Consider the following 17972-nt stretch of genomic DNA (forward strand, 5'->3'; position numbering starts at 1 on the left):
TTCTGGCCTTTCCCAGGGGGAGGAAGCCTCTCTCCCCACTTGAAATAAGCTCATCATTCTATTTCCAAGGTGCATGTGCACTTGCCCAGTGTTGGCTCCATATTTATTAACTTTCCCCCCTTCTCTGCCCTTTCATGTTCCCCGCTTTATTCAGCTTTCAGAACATAGTCTCTTCATGGTTATTCCATGTATGGTAAATTAATTTCTTATGCCCAGTGCCCTACCTATTTAGCAGGGATGTGGTGGAGGGGGTGGACGCTGCTTTATAAATTGAACTATTGGTGTTTCCTGGTTTCTGATGTCAGTTCTGTGGATCTCAGCTTTCTGTCCAGGTCCCAAGTCTCACTCGATGCGTTTCCCTTTGTTATGATCACTGGGCTTATTCTCGTGCAGGGCCCCCTGTGCGGCTGGCGGATGGAGAGAGCACCAAGGAGGGGCGGGTAGAGGTGTTCCTGAATGGGCAGTGGGGCAGTGTCTGTGACGATGGCTGGACAGACAGGGATGCAGCTGTGGTTTGCAGGCAGCTGGGTTACAGGTAAGAGGATCAGTAGGTGTAACTTGTAAGCAGGGGTCATTTCACCAGGATGGAGATTTGGGCTGTTTTGTATGTTTGAGCATTGCTGTGTGTACAGGAGAACTGTACTCTCACACACACCCTGCAGCTGTGGGGTGCTGGGCAGGCTGTAGGATTGGAATAGTGTACGACTATGCAGAGAAACCGATATTATTGCCACAAGAGTCTTTTGCTTCATACTCAGGGTATGTCTACAGTGCAGCTGGGACCGGTCTTCCCAGCCTGACTAGACAGACACAGGCTAGCTCCGCTCAAGCTAGTGTGTGAAAAATAACCGCATAGCCAGGGTTTGCACGGGCAGCAGCTTGGGCTAGTCACCTGGGTACAGAGTTGCCTGGACCCTTTGGGTCCATACTTGAGCCTCTAGCCTGAGCCACTGCTCCTGCTACCCCAGCTACACAGCTATTTTTAGCGCGAGTCTGTCTACCCGAGCAGGAACCACGTCTCCCTGCTGCAGCGTAGATGTACCCTCTGTGAAGATGGGTCATCCCTTGTCTCATTGCAGCGGCGCAGCAAAAGCCAGGACGATGGCATATTTTGGGGAGGGGCATGGCCCGATCCATCTAGACAACGTGGAGTGCAGTGGCACAGAGCGCACACTGGGGGAATGCGCCACACCCCATAGTGGGATTCACAACTGCTGGCACAGTGAAGATGCTGGTGTGATCTGCGACTATATGGAAGAGAAGGCCCAAGACACCAGACACGCAGGTGCTCCTGCCCCTTGCCCTGAAGTGTCTCCTGTTGGGAGAAGCTGGGACTGAGCAGATGTGAGCTTCCCAGCAGCTAGTGCAGCTATTCTCCTTGTCTCAGTGTCTTCTGTTAGAAATGTGGCCTGAAGTCACTGTGCGCTGCCCACAGCCAGCACTGCTGCTCCACCCCTTATAGTGCCTCTGAGCCTGCAGGAACTCCAGGCAGCCAGTGTTTCTGCCCCATTTTGCAGTGCGCCCTCCTATGCAGAGTGGCAGTAACTGTGCTCTCCCTTTGGTCTCTAGCAGGCTGAGGAAGTGGATTCTGCAGCAAGGGCTGAATGGCTCCTGCCCCAGGCCTGGAGCTAGAATCACAGCGAGTAACCACCTCCAGTCAATTGCAGGGCCGGATTAACCTTTTGTGGGCCTGGCGCCAAACATATTTGTGGGTCCCCATGGGGGCAATGGAGCATGGTGTGGAGAGGTCAGGTCCCTGGAGCTATGGGCCTGCCAGGGGCAATGGGGCATGGCGGGGGTGGCCCCGCTCTGCTCAGGCCAATGTGTGGGCACTCTTTACAAACCGGCAGCCGCCAGATGCACACTGCCCCACCCAGCGCTGTGCTGCCAGTGTGCCCTTTCCCCTCGGGGGCGGGCTCATGCCATGCCACGTAGCCCACCACCTGCCCAACAGCCCCCAACTCCCTATGCCCAGCGCCCCCCATCCAGAGACCCCCCCAGATCACTATGTCCAGTGCCCCCAATCTGCTATGCCCAGTGCCCCCCGCCCAGAGACCCCCCCCCAGAGACTCCCTACCACAAATGCAGTGCCTTGCACACCATCATCCCTGCGCAGCGCCCCCACCTGCCCACAGCCCCACAACTGCCCAGCACCCCCACACAACCCCATCACAATTGCCAAGCATCCCACACAGAACGCCCCCTGCCTAGTGCCCCAACACACTCACAGATCTCCCCCACCCCCCACTGTTCTTCCTCACAGACCCACCACCACAACTACACAGCACTCTACACAGACCCCCCCACTGCCCAGAACCCCAAAACACACAACCCTCCCCCATCACCCAGCACCCCCAACAGACCCACCCAGTACCCCAAAACACACAAATCTCCCCCACTGCCCAGCACCTTCCACCCCATCACAGAGCCCAGCACCCCGCTACAGACCCAATCCCCCGTGCCCTGCACCCCTGGTCTCCTCCCAGGGCTAGCGGACCCAGAGCAGCTCGCATTCCAAAAGCCCTTTCACAGTCCAACTCCCATCCCCAGCCCGAGTGGTGCTGGGGTAAGCAGGGCTCAGCGTCCGGCCTTACTGGGGGATGGAAGCTCTGGCCAGGGGCCCCCTGCACACCCAGCTCTGGGAGGAGATGCTGCTCTCCAGTGTGCACAGGTTCTGGCATCCGCTGCCCCACGCCGGCTCCTACTTTGTTGGTCTCCCAAGGGGTGAAGAGAAGACTGCAGCCGGCGGGCCGTGGCGGGCCGGCAGCGGGGAGGGGAGCCAGCGGGCAGGTGGAGGCTTATTCCGCTTCCCCCCCAAGGAGGGACAGCAGAGCCAGAGTGCAGCACAAGCGGAGTGGGCTGGGGCCCCTTCTGAGCATGGGCCTGGCACCACTGTAAACTTGGTAAACTGGTCAAATACCATTCTCACCATCCCCACAGAAACAAGCGTGCTGCACATATGGCTTTCACAGCAAAGTTCTTAATCAGACCAGTCCACTTCCTGGAGGATGAGGGATCCCAGGGAGAAGGGGCAGGGGGTGGCTTGATGTTTGTCAGTTAAGCAAAGGGGGGGCTGCCTAACCGCTCTGGTTTTGCTATGCAGGTTCAGCATCTGGCACGTGTGGGAGGCGCTTGCTTTACCGTCGCAAGAAAAGGATAATTGGTGGAGACAAGTCCCTCAGGTACTGTCCTCTGATGGCTGGGGAGAACCGAGCTGGCACCAACTTGCCTGCAAGGAGGCAGGGATGTGTCAGGCCATGCCAGAGGCAATGGTGCTTTGGAGAACCCTATTTTCTTCCCACAGAATGCAGGTTTCCCTAGGACAGCCACATACCATAGGGGGCCAGAATGGGGAAGCTGCTATTTTCTGTTCTGTGCTGCTGGCCCAACAGCCCTGGAGACTGAACTCTGTGTACCCACAGGATAGGGGCTGCAGCCGTGCAAGCTTTCCCCCTGCTACCTGGGTATGAGTGGTTCAGTCTCCATGGCCAATTCAGTCTGAGGCCCCTCTGCTGAGGCTATCATGGGGGGCAATTAATGCCAGTTGTGATAATGCTCTCAGTGACGGGGATGCTTTCTGCCTGGGAACAGAGCCACTGGGCTAACTCATTATACACAGACCACCCAGAAACACCTAGGATGACTCTGGGTCTCTGATGATCTGGCCCAGATTTTAACTGATGCCTCTCACAGCCAACTTCTAACAGAAAGCAGCTTGGAGCAAGGTGTTGATATATGTTTTGATGTTGATATATGTTATTGATATATGTTTAAGCTGCCATCAGCGCCCAATTAGTTGGTACAAATTACCAGGCGAATAATCTCCCTTATCCCGCAATGCAGTATCTAGCTGTAAAAGTAAGGGGATGTTGTTGTGCCCAGGGTCCCAGTGGGGGCTAGCTCTGGTCACTCAATTAGGGTGAACCTCAAAGAATGAGGCAGACAATCCCCATAAAGCTGGTGGATAGTCCAATACTTAGATTTACCAAGCCAGCCTAAAACAGCTTCTTTATTACCTTATTGATTACTCAGAAGTCTAAACAACACAGTTCCCTTAAAGTGATCCTACCTCAGGCTTCTATCCAGTACCCATGTCAAATATGATGAAAATTTCTGTAAATTTTATTTCATCATATACAGAAAATGTTCCACCAATCCCAAAGGATGGGACACATTATCTCCCAGGTTAATGAATGTTTCAGATCTTACCCAAATACATGCTACAGCCATTAATAATTAAACGAAAATGTATTAAAAAACAACAGAGAGAGAGTATGGTTAAAAGATCAATATACATACAGACATGAGTTCATAGAATCATAGAATATCAGGGTTGGAAGGGACCTCAGGAGGTTATCTAGTCCAACCCCCTGCTCAAAAGCAGGACCCATCCCCAATTAAATCATCCCAGCCAGGGCTTTGTCAAGCCTGACCTTAAAAACTTCTAAGGAAGGAGATTCCACCACCTCCCTAGGCAATGCATTCCAGTGTTTCACCACCCTCCTAGTGAAAAAGTTTTTCCTAATATCCAACCTAAACCTCCCCCACTGCAACTTGAGACCATTACTCCTTGTCCTGTCCTCTTCCACCACTGAGAATAGTCTAGAACCATCCTCTCTGGAACCACCTCTCAGGTAGTTGAAAGCAGCTATCAAATCCCCCCTCATTCTTCTCTTCCGCAGACTAAACAATCCCAGTTCCCACAGCCTATCCTCATAAGTCATGTGTTCCAGACCCCTAATCATTTTTGTTGCCCTTCTCTGGACTCTTTCCAATTTCTCCACATCCTTCTTGTAGTGTGGGCCCCAAAACTGGACACAGTACTCCAGATGAGGCCTCACCAATGTCGAATAGAGGGGGACGATCACGTCCCTCGATCTGCTTGTTATGCCCCTACTTATACATCCCAAAATGCCATTGGCCTTCTTGGCAACAAGGGCACACTGCTGACTCATATCCAGCTTCTCGTCCACTGTCACCCCTAGGTCCTTTTCCGCAGAACTGCTGCCTAGCCATTCGGTCCCTAGTCTGTAGCTGTGCATTGCGTTCTTCCGTCCTAAGTGCAGGACCCTGCACTTATCCTTCTTGAACCTCATCAGATTTCTTTTGGCCCAATCCTCCAATTTGTCTAGGTCCCTCTGTATCCTATCCCTGCCCTCCAGCGTATCTACCACTCCTCCCAGTTTAGTATCATCCGCAAATTTGCTGAGAGTGCAATTCACACCATCCTCCAGATCATTTATGAAGATATTGAACAAAACCGGCCCCAGGACCGACCCCTGGGGCACTCCACTTCACACCGGCTGCCAACTAGACATGGAGCCATTGATCACTACCCGTTGAGCCCGACAATCTAGCCAACTTTCTACCCACCTTATAGTGCATTCATCCAGCCCGTACTTCTTTAACTTGCTGACAAGAATACTGTGGGAGACAGTGTCAAAAGCTTTGCTAAAGTCAAGAAACAATACATCCACTTCTTTCCCTTCATCCACAGAACCAGTAATCTCATCATAGAAGGCGATTAGATTAGTCAGGCATGATCTTCCCTTGGTGAATCCATGCTGACTGTTCGTGATCACTTTCCTCTCATGTAAGTGCTTCAGGATTGATTCTTTGAGGACCTGCTCCATGATTTTTCCGGGGACTGAGGTGAGGCTGACTGGCCTGTAGTTCCCAGGATCCTCCTTCTTCCCTTTTTTAAAGATTGGCACTACATTAGCCTTTTTCCAGTCATTTCTGCCCTGCCTGTCCTTCCTGAACAGTTTATAACCATCCATGACAGTACTCCAGTCATGTGAGTTATCCCACCAAGTCTCTGTTATTCCAATCACGTCATAATTCCTTGACATCACCAGGGCCTCCAGTTCTCCCTGCTTGTTTCCAAGGCTTTGTGCATTTGTGTATAAGCACTTGAGATAACCTGCTGATCGCCCCTCATTCTCAGTATGAGGCAGGAGCCCTCCCCTCACAGACATTCCTGCCTGTGCTTCCTCCCGGTATCTCAATTCATTGCGATTCAGATTCATACTATAGCTTTGTAGTTGCAAAAAGAGTTCTTTCAGAAATAGTTCATAGGTTATAGTCCTATGTCCAAATATCATATTCAGGGTGTACCAGCATAACTGGGAACTCAGTCTTGCAACTCAAACTTCCCGTGATGAAGCCTAAGCAGATCTGAGATGACAGAATCAGAACCCGAGGATCTTTTATCAAATTTCATGTCCTTTTTGACAAGTTGGAGTTCAAAAGGTAATGAGTATGACTTTGAAGGAGGTCCATCACCGGTACTTAGCTATAGAATTAACATAAGGCAAGTTGCTTGTTCCTCCACCATTCAGAGGTTAGTTGCTATACATCTCAAAGAGAGATGAATACAGAGATATCCCATGTTTACAATTCATTTAAATGCTAGAATGTTCTTTTGATCTCTGAATTATCAGAATACAGCATAGACAGGGACTGTTGATTATATCATTGACCCTACTCATACATATGTAAATACACAAACATTATCCCTCCACAGGTTTTTTGAGGGTTATTTATTTTGCAGGATGTTTAACCCTTTCTGGCCATGCATCACAGTTGTCAAGAATGGATCATTGTTAGTTATGTGGGATTATATAAGAAGTTAGCCTAAGCGCCATCTGTCACAAGGACAGGGGCAATAATAATATATTACTGTATTCTAATGTTCAGTTGAATTAAGGAATAATTGCTACAAATCAGCAGGAATGCTGTTACCAAGGGATACACCTTCATATGTGGGGAACAGAGATAAACTATCTGTATATAAGAATACGCCCACTGATCTTTAACTCTACATAAACTGTTGAACTGAGTAGTACCTAGACTTGCTTCTTTCCAGCAACCACACTTAAGCCCACATCCAGCCATGGATATATAATTGCCTATTGTTCATGGTTGGAATCTTACACCTTTCTCAGACAAATCAGGTGCCTGCCTCTCTTGGAGTCAGGATACCAGACTAGTTGAACCATTAGTCAGATCTGGTATGGCAGTTCTTTTGTTCCATCTACAAGCAACCTGGAAAATACTAGCAATTGTCCTTCCTTGCCAGCTTTGGGCTGCAATTGTTCTATTACCCCTTTCCCTAAGGGCTCCTGGAGACTTTCTCTGAAGTCCAAGATTCTTCATGCTCAGTCCCACCACCACATTATGTGTGTTAAAGCAACAGTGATGCCCAGACTCTAGCTGCGAGCTGAAAGGCATTGCAATACTGGTTTCTATTTTCTGCATTTTGCAACTTGTGTGTATTCCAAAGTGCCTGTGGGACAGTCCATCACGGACTCCAGTCCTCGTTACCTGTCCCCACCAAGTCACTTGGAATGCTGGTTTCTGCTTTCAAAGCTGAGGACAGGGATCCTAGGCCTGTTTCCTGTCTGCCCCAAAGCAGTGGCTGTCAATGCTGCGGAAGCTGGAGGCGATACTGCTGGAATTGCTCCTTGATTTTCATTGTGCTCCCAGTGGTGAGTACAGCTTCACTAACTACCTCCCTCCAGTGGTGATTCCTGACGTTACCTTGACTGAAGAGCTGCACTAAGGGAAGATGAGAAGTGGCTGAGGAGAGATGGGGCAGTGTGGGTGGGGCAAGAGAGGACAGCAGCATGCCGTTGTGTACGTGCTGCCCATCATTCCTCTGTTTCTCTTTCAGAGGTGGTTGGCCATGGCAGGCCTCACTGCGGCTACAGGGGTTTCACAGAGACACTCGTCTGCTGTGTGGAGCCACACTGATCCACAGCTGCTGGGTCCTGACTGCAGCGCACTGCTTCAAAAGGTAATGGGGGGGGGGAGTTTTGGTTGAGGGAGGCATGAGCAAGGGACAGGGAAGATAATCCCGTGCTTATCACTGCCCTGCCCCCACCTATAGCAGCAGTTCCATCCAAAGAGGATGAGATCTCTGAGGAGCGGGGTTCCTGGAAACAGCTGCAGGAGCCATGAGCTCTGTGCGCTCCCAGCACTGCTGCTGCTAGAGAGGCCAGCTGAGAGCAAAGCCATGACCCAGGGGTTACTGGGCTATTTGTATGGGGCACGTGAGGGGATAGCCCCAGGACAGCTTTGCGTTATCCCTTGGCGTTCATTCGTGCTCAGCCTGTAACTTCCAAGTGCTATAATGTGGAATAAACCAGCTCTTTAGCACCCTGCCTATAGTTTGAGGAACAGTAAACTGGGGTGGTCAGGAGCCTGGAGTGGCTCTGGTCCAGTCACATGTTCCTGCTGCCTCAGTCTAGAGCAAAGGTCCCCAAAGTGTGGGGTGTGCACCCCTAGGGGTGTGTGGAGGAACATTCAGGGGGCTGCAGCAGGTCCGGGATAGCCCCCACAGGGGCAGGGAGGGAGCACCACCCAGCCCCTCCCCACCCACAGCTCTACTCCGGTCCCGCCCCCAGCCACATCCCCCAGCCCCACGCCTGACCCCAGCCCCAGCCTCGGCACAGCTCTGCTCCCGGCCCCATGCAAGCCCCCAGCCTTGGCTCCTGGCCACTGCTCTGTTCCCGGCTCAGAGCCAAGGCTGGGGTCAAGGCCGGGAGCAGAGCTGCACCTAGCCATGGGCCTGGCTGCCGGCCCCCACTGCAGCCCAGCTGCGTCTCTGTTCCCACCATCAGCCTCTGCCCCAAGCCACGGCCCTGCTCCTAGACCCAGACCCACCCCTAGATGTGGCCCCAACCTTGGCCCCCTGGCCACTGCCTGCACCCCACCCCCAGAGCCACAGCCCCACTCTCGGCCCTGGCTTGGTGTGAAGGGGGCAGGGGGGGCGGAAGGGCATGTACAGGGGTAAGGGGGGTCACGACCCTCAAAAGTTTGGGGACTGCTGATCTAGAGGGTCCGGAAGACCATTCATAGCCTGGTTTATGTCAGAGAGTTGGGGTGCTTGGTGGCGGCATGAGCAGATGTTCCCTTCCCTGCTAATGGGAACCACCAGTCCCCTGCTTAGCACTGACTTGCTGGGGACTGGGAAGAGCTGGCTCTGAGGCAGCTTGTGAAGTGGCCAGACAGCAATGCTCTCACCTGGTGTGCTTGTGGGCATTGTAGTGGTACTGAGACCTTTCTGCCGGTGGCATGGCCCTGGATCCAGCAGCGCAGTGCTCACGCCCCAGGCGGTCACCACATGAGCACTCAGGTGGCTCTTTGTTGCCTGGCCAGGTTTGGCACTGATGTGCGCCGCTACCGGCTGCGGGTAGGCGATTACCACACAGGCGTGAGGGAGGCGTTTGAGAGGGAGATGCCCATCGAGAGGATCGTCCTTCACAGGAACTACCGGTCCAGCAGCAATGACAATGATATTGCCCTGGTCAGGATGCGGGGCAGGGGTAGCCACTGCCTCTCCTTCAATCACCATGTCCTGCCCATCTGCCTCCCTGACAGGAAGGAGAAGGCTGCCATTAACAGTCAGGCCTGCATTATCTCCGGCTGGGGAGACACAGGTGAGTCAGAGGTAGATGATGCTCATGGGAGCAGCCTCAAGGGAGTGGGGGCTCAAATGTTGGGATATTCCCAGGTGAAAGGACTTGTGAGGGAGGAGCCCAGACAATACTGCAGTTGAAGGGATGGGCGGATACCATGGTGTGGTATAAGAACCCGAACAGAATGGATGCGCTGAGATGGAGGCAGCATGCTCACCCAGCACACCTGTACTCAGTAGTCTGGCTACTAATTCATTTCTAGATGCAATTCAAGGCAGTGTCCCTGATTCTCTTACTCTCTTTCTGTGCCCAGTGCCATTTTGTATTCTCCTCTTCTGGGGTCTCTCAGGGCCTCAGCTGGAATGCCTCCTTTGGAGCTGTGTGCCACAGAGACCAACGTAAGTTTCACTGACAGAAGCACTGGTGAGGACAGCACTGTCGGCAAGAGATACTACGTCAGCGGGAGAGCTACCGCTGCTCGTTAGGGGTGGTTTAATTATGCCGGCAGGAGAGCTTTCTCCCGCTGGCATGGAGCGGCTACATGGGAGACCTTACAGTGGCGCAGCTGCAGCGGTACAGCTGTGCTGTTGTAAGGTCTGTTGTGTAGACATAGCCCAAGTGGTGAGTTGTGCTGTTCTATTCTGTTTCAGGGAAGTCCTATTCAAGAACATTGCTTCAGGGGGCAGTGCCCCTTCTCCCAAGAGAAGATTGTGAGGCTCGTTACAGGGGCAAGTTTACTAACCGCATGATCTGTGCTGGAAACCTCTCTGAAGATAAGCGGGTGGACAGCTGCCAGGGTGACAGCGGTGGGCCGCTCATGTGTCAGAGATCAACTGGACGCTGGGTCATTCTGGGGATCATTTCCTGGGGTTATGGGTGTGGCCGGAAGGACTCCCCTGGAGTTTACACTAAGGTCAGCAAATTTGTGCCCTGGATCAAGAAAGTGACCAAGCTATAATTCAAGTCCCTGAGCATTGAGATCTTCAGCATTTAATCCCTCTTGCCCCTACAGAATTAAAACTTTGGCCCACACTTGGGAAATGTAGCTTCCTTCTACCTCCGCGGGGGGCTGCTGCTTCTGTGTGTACCTGAGAGAGACTTGTTTTGACCTTGAACACTGAGAAGAGACTTAACCACCGCGGAAAATAATTATGCCTGTCTCTTGGAAGTATTTCCTCTCACCGTTGGCCCTAATCTCTGAAGCAGGGAAGTGGATATGAGCTGGCAAGACAGATAGCTTTGCTCCTGTAGCTATCAAAATCCTGTAGAAAAATCATACTTGTCCCTCTGCTCCTGGATTGGGGGGATGGCTCTGTCAATATCACCTACAACTTTTGCATGCTCACACACTTTGGGCTTGTCTGCACTTGGAATGCTATAGCGGCACCGTTGCACCACTTCTGTGTAGACACTACATACGCCGACGGGAGGGGTTCTCCCATTGCCATAGGAATCCACCTCCTCGAGAGGCGATAGCGCTGTCTACATGGGAACATAGGTCGGCTTAACTACATCACTCAGATGTGTATTTTTCACAGTCCTGAGCAACGTAGCTGGGTCGATCTAATGTTCTAGTGTAGACCAGTTCTTTGATGGCACTGCAATAGAAGATGAGATCCACGAGAAATGCCACCAGTCTTTGCTGCAGGGATCTTTGGAGTGGATTGCTTGTAGCCACTTCCCAGACCCTACCTCTTGGGCAGCAGGACTGGGTTGGGAGGAGCAGGACGAGGAGGCTGCACATGTTTTCCTCTCCTCTCCCACCCCCAAGAGGTTTTTTTCTCCCTTTCCATATCCCCATGAGGGACTTGCTCTCTCTGAATATGAACTCCACTCCCATATTGTCCCTGGGAACACTTCTATCCCTGCTAGGAAACTCAAAGCCTTCCACATGTGCTCCCCTGACCACATATGTTCCAAATTTTCTCAGTGTTGTGAGACTCGTGATAAAATTGTAAGAGCTGGCAATATTCAGTGTTTTTTCTTAAAGCTCCAGCTCTTGGAGTCAGATGATCACATGAGAATCCTTCCTCGTTTAAAAAAACCCCAAAGTATCTAGCCATCATGGTTGCAAAGAGAAACTTGAAAATGTGACCACCAAAGGCTGAAAACCCAGAAGGTAAACAACTTCCCACCCTATCTTTTGTTAAAGCCACTCTCAAATGTTTGGGTCATGTTTTGGCAATACCTTTGGTGTATTTACCCCTGAGAGGTAGGGAAAGCCTGTTATCCCTATGGGGGGGAAGTGAGACAGGAAATCTGTAGCAGACCAGGGCCTTGAACTGAGGTCTCCTGCAGCTCCACCTAGTACCTTACCCACTGGACCAGCTCTACTTGCCTTTGTAGCATGACCCTTTTCATGCCCCTCAGGAATCAGAAGTCCAGCTGGTATAAACTGGTATAAACTGATGTAGCTGTATTGCTGTAGCTACACACTAAGGATCTGGCCCTGTGGTCTCATTATGAACAGAATTAATGTGATCTTATGAGACAAGAGGGGTTGTGATACTCACCAAAGTCTTCCTTGTTTTCTGTTTCTCCCACCCTGGGGCGGGTGACGAATGTAAGAAAATCCTAGGACTTCATTTCTTTACTGGAGTCAACTTACGCTTTTTGAGTAGGTGGAAGCAAATGAAGACCGACAGGAGGGCTCAGTGTACCCGTAGTTGAGGCTGCACACAGCAGAGCCAGGCGCTAGAGAACAAATTAGAGCCACAGATGATAAGCAATAATACCTGACCAAGGAGTTGAAGATGGTGCCGTATATCCATGCCTTCAGCATAAGGCTAGAGGATAGGACCTGTGGTTCTTGTACCAGCTGCGCGTGCTTTGGGTTCAGTGTCACATTGGAGGGTATGCATTTACGGGGGTCACATGCACGTACCTGCTGCCATCATGCCTGGGAGGGTGTCTGCACAGGTTGCATGTAAATATACTATCAGTTGTACAATAGCAGTGTCCATATTTTCACACCTCAGTGCAAGAATAGGTGACTGACACAGGGGTTATGCACTTAGTGGGTGAATTAACAAGACAAACGTTGCTAGTGTCACAGTGCATGAACGCTGTGTTACAATAGTAACCCTCAAGGCACATGGTGGTGGGGTTCCAGACACGTTTTAGCTTTGATAGGCAGCAACCGTACACCACATTTGCCTTAGCTCCACCGAGAGACCTTAGTGTAAAGGGAACCTACCAGGTTAAAAATCTAGCAGATTTCCCCACCTGTGAGTTCTCTCTCACTCTCTCCCGGGTTTGCATGGTGGTTGGGTTGTGAATGCTGTAGCAGCAGGAGAGTGAGTTTGTGTGTGTGGTTTTTGGAGGGGGGTGAGGGAGTGAGAGAACCTGGATTTGTACAGGAAATGGCCCACCTCGATTATCATACACATTGTGAAGAGAGTTGTCACTTTGGATGGGCTATTACCAGCAGGAGAGTGAGTTTGTGTGTGGGGGGGACGGAGGGTGAGAAAACCTGGATTTGTGTTGGAAATGGCCCAACTTGATGATTACTTTAGATAAGCTATTACCAGCAGGACAGTGGGGTGGAAGGAGGTATTGTTTCATGGTCTCTGTGTGTATATAATGTCTTCTGCAGTTTCCACGGTATGCATCCGATGAAGTGAGCTGTAGCTCACGAAAGCTCATGCTCAAATAAATTGGTTAGTCTCTAAGGTGCCACAAGTACTCCTTTTCTTTTTGCGAATACAGACTAACACGGCTGTTGCTCTGTAGCAGCAGAATGTTTCAAACAAGTTTCTGCTGGGATTGTTAAACTGTGTCTGTTGGTTGGGGGATGGGACTTTGTACAGAACTTGACTTTGAGTCAGATCTGATTTGTCAGTGCCCCTGTTAAGGGCTGAGTGTCTGCAGTGCCATATATATGAAGAGCATCTACAGTATTGTAACCATGTGACCTGCACCACCAGGCCTGACCTGTGTAGAACGGGGTGTGTGGCTCCTTGTGGGTTTGCTGTCCCGCAACTGCTGGCAGAAAATCCCCATCAGACAGATCCACTTGCTTCCTCCCTCAATTTAAATGACATGCTGGGGGGAGGGGAGGCCCTAGGGAATGGGGGGGTGAATATTTCCTAGAATTCTGGTGTTTACAGTGGAGTGAATTCTGCCACTGATTTCCACAGCAGCAGTGACAGTAACTGACTGGGGCACACATTTTGGCTTGGCTTTTACTTAGGGCTGACGAAAGACACTGTTCTCAGCTCACGTGGAGTTTCTGCTTCTCCAGCTGCTGACACCTCTACTTCGCAGCCTTGCTGACCATCTAGGCCCAGAATCCCACCAGGCAGAGTTTTTCTTGTGAAGGGAACAAAAGTCTCTGTATTTAGCTCCATGGACTTGTCCAGCTAGAAGGCAGGGCTGATGCAGGGGACCCAAGTAAAAAGTTACCATTTAGCAGACACAGGCCGGCATCGCCTCTTTGAGCCTACCATGTTCACACTGGTCTTTCTCCTGTTCTTCACAGTCACCATTGAAGTTGTGAGAAGCTTTCAATAAGTCCCTGTATGCTACGTAAAGCAGAATGAATGAGGGGGTATCACTTGTACATCATCTCATTCATTTTCCATGCTCCTTACCAGTACCCAGAGACAAGTCAAGTCTATAAATACTGTTCTTAATTCTCCTGACTTGCCTGTTTCAGAACAGCTCTCTTGCTAGTTAATTTGGCCTATAATTCCACTTTGACTTAAGGTACCTTGTCACAGGGGAGTAATGGAATGGCCTGGTTGAATCAGACCCGTGGTCTAGTCCAGTCTCCTATGTCCAGGAGTGGCCAGTACCAGATGCTTCAGAGGAAGGTGCAAGAAACTCTGTGCTGGGCAATTAGTTGAATAACCTCTCCTTAGGGAAGCTTGTGACTGATTCTTGTACCCAGTTAGTGGGTAGTTTATGCCTGAAGGTGGTTGAGGGGTCATAACTTTTTTTTGACTCCTGGCTAAGGTGACTTTCCCCACTTCCCACAGAAATGTCTAATACTTTAGTTAATTCAGCTAAGCTCTTGGCCTCTGCTGGCAATGCATTCCACGTATTAATTTTGATGCTACACAATACGTAATTTCCTTGTATTGGTTTAAAATGTATACCTTTCAGTTTCATTGCATGGCTCCTGTTCTTGTGTTCTTACTTATTAGTGTAAATAGGAGTGCTTGTTTTCTCTATACCAGTGGTTCTCAAAGCCAGTCCACCGCTTGTTCAGGGAAACCCCTGGAGGGCTGGACCGATTTGTTTACCTGCCGCGTCCGCAGGTTCGGCCGATCGTGGCTCCCACTGGTTGGATGAAATGAAAAATCAATCAAGTTCTTAAAAGAAGAATTTTATTTAAAGAAAAGGTAAAAGAATCACCTCTGTAAAATCAGGATGGTAAATACTTTACAGGGTAATCAGATTCAAAACATAGAGAATCCTTCTAGGCAAAACCTTAAATTACAAAAAGACACAAAAACAGGAATACACATTCCCTCCAGCACAGTGAATTTACAAGCCAAAACAAAGAAAACCTTATGCATTTTCTAGCTAGATTACTTACTAACTTTACAGGAGTTGGAGGGCTTGCATCCTTGATCTGTTGCCGGCAAAGGTATCACACAGACAGACAAAAGCCTTTCCCCCTCCCCCCTCCAGATTTGAAAGTATCTTGTTCCCTCATTGGTCATTTTGGGTCAGGTGCCAGCAAGGTTACCTTAGCTTCTTAACCCTTTACAGGTGAAAAGATTTTGCCTCTGGCCAGGAGGGATTTTATAGCACTGTATACAGAAAGGTGATTACCCTTCCCTTTATATTTATGACAGGGCTTAGTGCCAAAGCAGATGGCTGGTAGAATGTTCAATGTGGATGTTGAAACCAAATCCTGAGTCAGCAGAACAGGAGCACTGACTCTCCAGATTTTGTAGCAGTATAGCTATTCCCGTTAGAAAATACCAGCCCAACCCCTATAATGGACACAGTTATACTGAGGTAAAGGTGTCATAGCAGACTAGCTTATTCTCCTTCCTGTGTAGAAAGAAGACATACTGGTATAAGCAACTTTATACTGGTGTCAGAGCATCCGGTCAATGGGGTTGTGCCTCTCAGTATCCTAGTAGTTGGTAAAACGTGTGTGGCCTTCAGAGTTGCTGGGCGTGGGGAGACAAAACCCAAACAAGTGTAGTCTTTTCCCTGGCCTCCCTCCCCTCTTGAAAACCCACCTGTTGTGTGCAGGGAGCATGAGAAAGGGGCCCCTCTTTATCCTTGCAAGACTGTAGCCTGTCTTCTGACATGAAGAACAAACAGCTGCTGTTTGCCAGCTTTACCAAAAGGGAAGCTATATTACCATAAAGTGTGAACCAAGCGTAAGGACTGATTATTTCTTTTACTGTCCATAGCTGCCAGTGCTCTGGTACAGGCATCAGGGTGGCTTTGGCTCAAATAGCTGAGCTGGAAGGAAGGTGTCACTCAGGCCTGCACTCAGATTAAGGAGCAGGCCGGGGGAACCAGCTGGCAAGAATTAAAACTGCAACAAATTAAGCCTGCTGCAAAGCCCTTGCTGAACACCAGGGATCCTAGAAACCTGTTTGCTGTGGAAAAATACAGAATTTGTGTTTTTACAGAGAATCTTTAGTTTTTACATTTTGTGAAAAAATAAAAACATACAGAGTAGAACCCAGTTTATCTGAGCCTTCATTATCCAGCTCTCCATATTAAGCGAACCAGGGCTGACTGCCCAAGCCTCATGCAGTAGAGCTCGGGCTCTCAGTCCCGGGCAGCCGGGCTCCCACCTGGGGCTGACAGACACAGAAGTATGTGGCATATGCAGTTCTATTAATTGTATTATAATGATTGATAGCACTGGCAGTCTTCAAACTTGCTTAAAAATTGTAAATATATCAAACATTGCATTCAACTGATACCTATATATATTGTGGCTAGGGAAACTAAAGTTCAGCATTTCATTTTAATCATGGAAAAACATGGATTTTTATGTCTTTTTATTGGAGAATTTTGGGTTTTTTTAAAAACAAGGATCCCTACTGAACACATTGGAACTCCAAACCCGTGCAAGCCCAGGAGGGGTCAGGAGCCAGCAGGTAGCTGGCAAGTGCTTTGCTGTATAAAGGTCATACAGCAGCTCCTCTGTATTTATGTGCATCAGATATCATGCTGGATGTTGGGCATTCCTCCCTTTGCTGGGTAGGGTAACAAGCACTGCAAAGAGATTTGCAATATCAGCTTGCCCTGATTAGGGTGGTGGCAAGAAGGTAAAAACAGCCACCAATATGGATCTTTAGATGACTGGATTGGCCTGCTGGAGTCATCTGCAGAGAGCTACATTTCTTCTTCTAGTGATGTCCCCGTGGGTGCTGCATTTCAGGGGTTGGTGCGTCCCTGTGCATTTGATCAGAGAATTTCCAAACCAGTGCCCATCCAGGTCACACGTGTACAGTCCCTGTCTCACGGAGCCGTTGGTGCCTCATCTAGCACGCCTGTGACTTGATCCCCTCAGTTCCTTCTCAACCATCCTCTGCCTGAGATGGAGCTCCCAGGAGTGTCATGAAGTTAGCTCGTTTACCATTAAAATAGTTGACTTAGCATAGTTTTAACTTATCAGTTCGATTACTTACCCTTTTCCCCATTTTCTTTCCTAGTTACAAAAAAACAAAACACCTTTTCTTTTTCAGAGACTAGCTAAGATCATCCTTGGAGTGAACTGGTGTCTTTTCAGTTATGCCTGGTTCATCAGGCTTTAAGCGCTGATGGCATGTTGAGATGCCATATCAGTGTTGGACAGACACTCACAGTTTGATCCACCTGACTCTGAAGGGGGGGGCAAAGCCAAGAGGGAGGAAAGGACATTGTAGCAGGATGGTCACCCTCTCCTGTCCTGAAGGGCTTGAAATCAGCCCTGGGAGAGGGCTGTGGCTGGGATCAAGCAGTTCCCAGGCTGATTGAGGGAAGCAGGCTCAGCTGTAGCCACGCCCCAATCAGGGCTCAGCTGGCCCTTAAAGAGGGCAGTGGGCCAGGAGCAGACAGACTCTCTCTCTGCCTTTAGAGGGAGCAGGGTCTGGCTGCTGGGGAGTGTACCTCAGATGAAGCAGGGCTGGGGGAAGGCCAGAAGAGCTGGGGAGGTCTAGCCTGGAAACTCCCACAGACTGCAGGCCTAGAGTAAGGCCAAAAAGGGTACTGGAGTTGCAGGGGGCAGCCCACGAGTAGACAGAGGCAGCAGGTCCAAACCCCCCTTGCCTGTGATAAGTGTCTTATATACTGCAGTCTGCCCCAGTGACCCAGGACTAGATGGTGACTGGGCAGTAGCCATCTCCTGAGGCAAGGTGGGGATAGGGGGTTGGGGGTTCCCCTGGGAGGGGCAGACCCAGATCTGTGGGGGCACTGCCAGGGGGCAGCACCCCAGGGAAAGGGGCACCAGGGTCCAGGAGGAACACAAGGGCCAGCGGCAGCGAGACACTGGCCTGCAGAGGGTGCTCTGGAGGCTAGAAGAGCTAATTCCCTGAGAGACAAGCAGGAGGCGCCACAGGGGTGAGTCTCGCAGCATTACAGAGATGA

At 50.2% G+C, this 17972-nt stretch overlaps 1 protein-coding gene across 5 annotated transcripts in view; it reads left to right on the forward strand.

Annotated features, from left to right (window-relative positions):
- Positions 1-17972, forward strand: part of LOC140914606 (neurotrypsin-like) — a 37781-nt gene that overhangs the window by 19609 nt on the left and 200 nt on the right. For 3 of the 5 annotated variants that reach the window (XM_073352865.1, XM_073352867.1, XM_073352870.1), the window contains 6 exons: positions 321-535; positions 1080-1285; positions 3104-3182; positions 7676-7798; positions 9163-9443; positions 10073-13060. In XM_073352865.1, the coding sequence (XP_073208966.1) occupies positions 321-535; positions 1080-1285; positions 3104-3182; positions 7676-7798; positions 9163-9443; positions 10073-10380 (1212 nt within the window). In that variant the 3' untranslated portion in view covers positions 10381-13060. Of the gene's footprint in view, positions 1-320; positions 536-1079; positions 1286-3103; positions 3183-7675; positions 7799-9162; positions 9444-10072; positions 13061-17972 lie in introns of those variants that run through there. The other 2 variants (XM_073352866.1, XM_073352868.1) reach the window with 2 other exon arrangements.

Source organism: Lepidochelys kempii, chromosome 7 (assembly GCF_965140265.1).
Source record: "Lepidochelys kempii isolate rLepKem1 chromosome 7, rLepKem1.hap2, whole genome shotgun sequence".
NCBI classification, from domain to species: Eukaryota; Metazoa; Chordata; order Testudines; family Cheloniidae; genus Lepidochelys; species Lepidochelys kempii.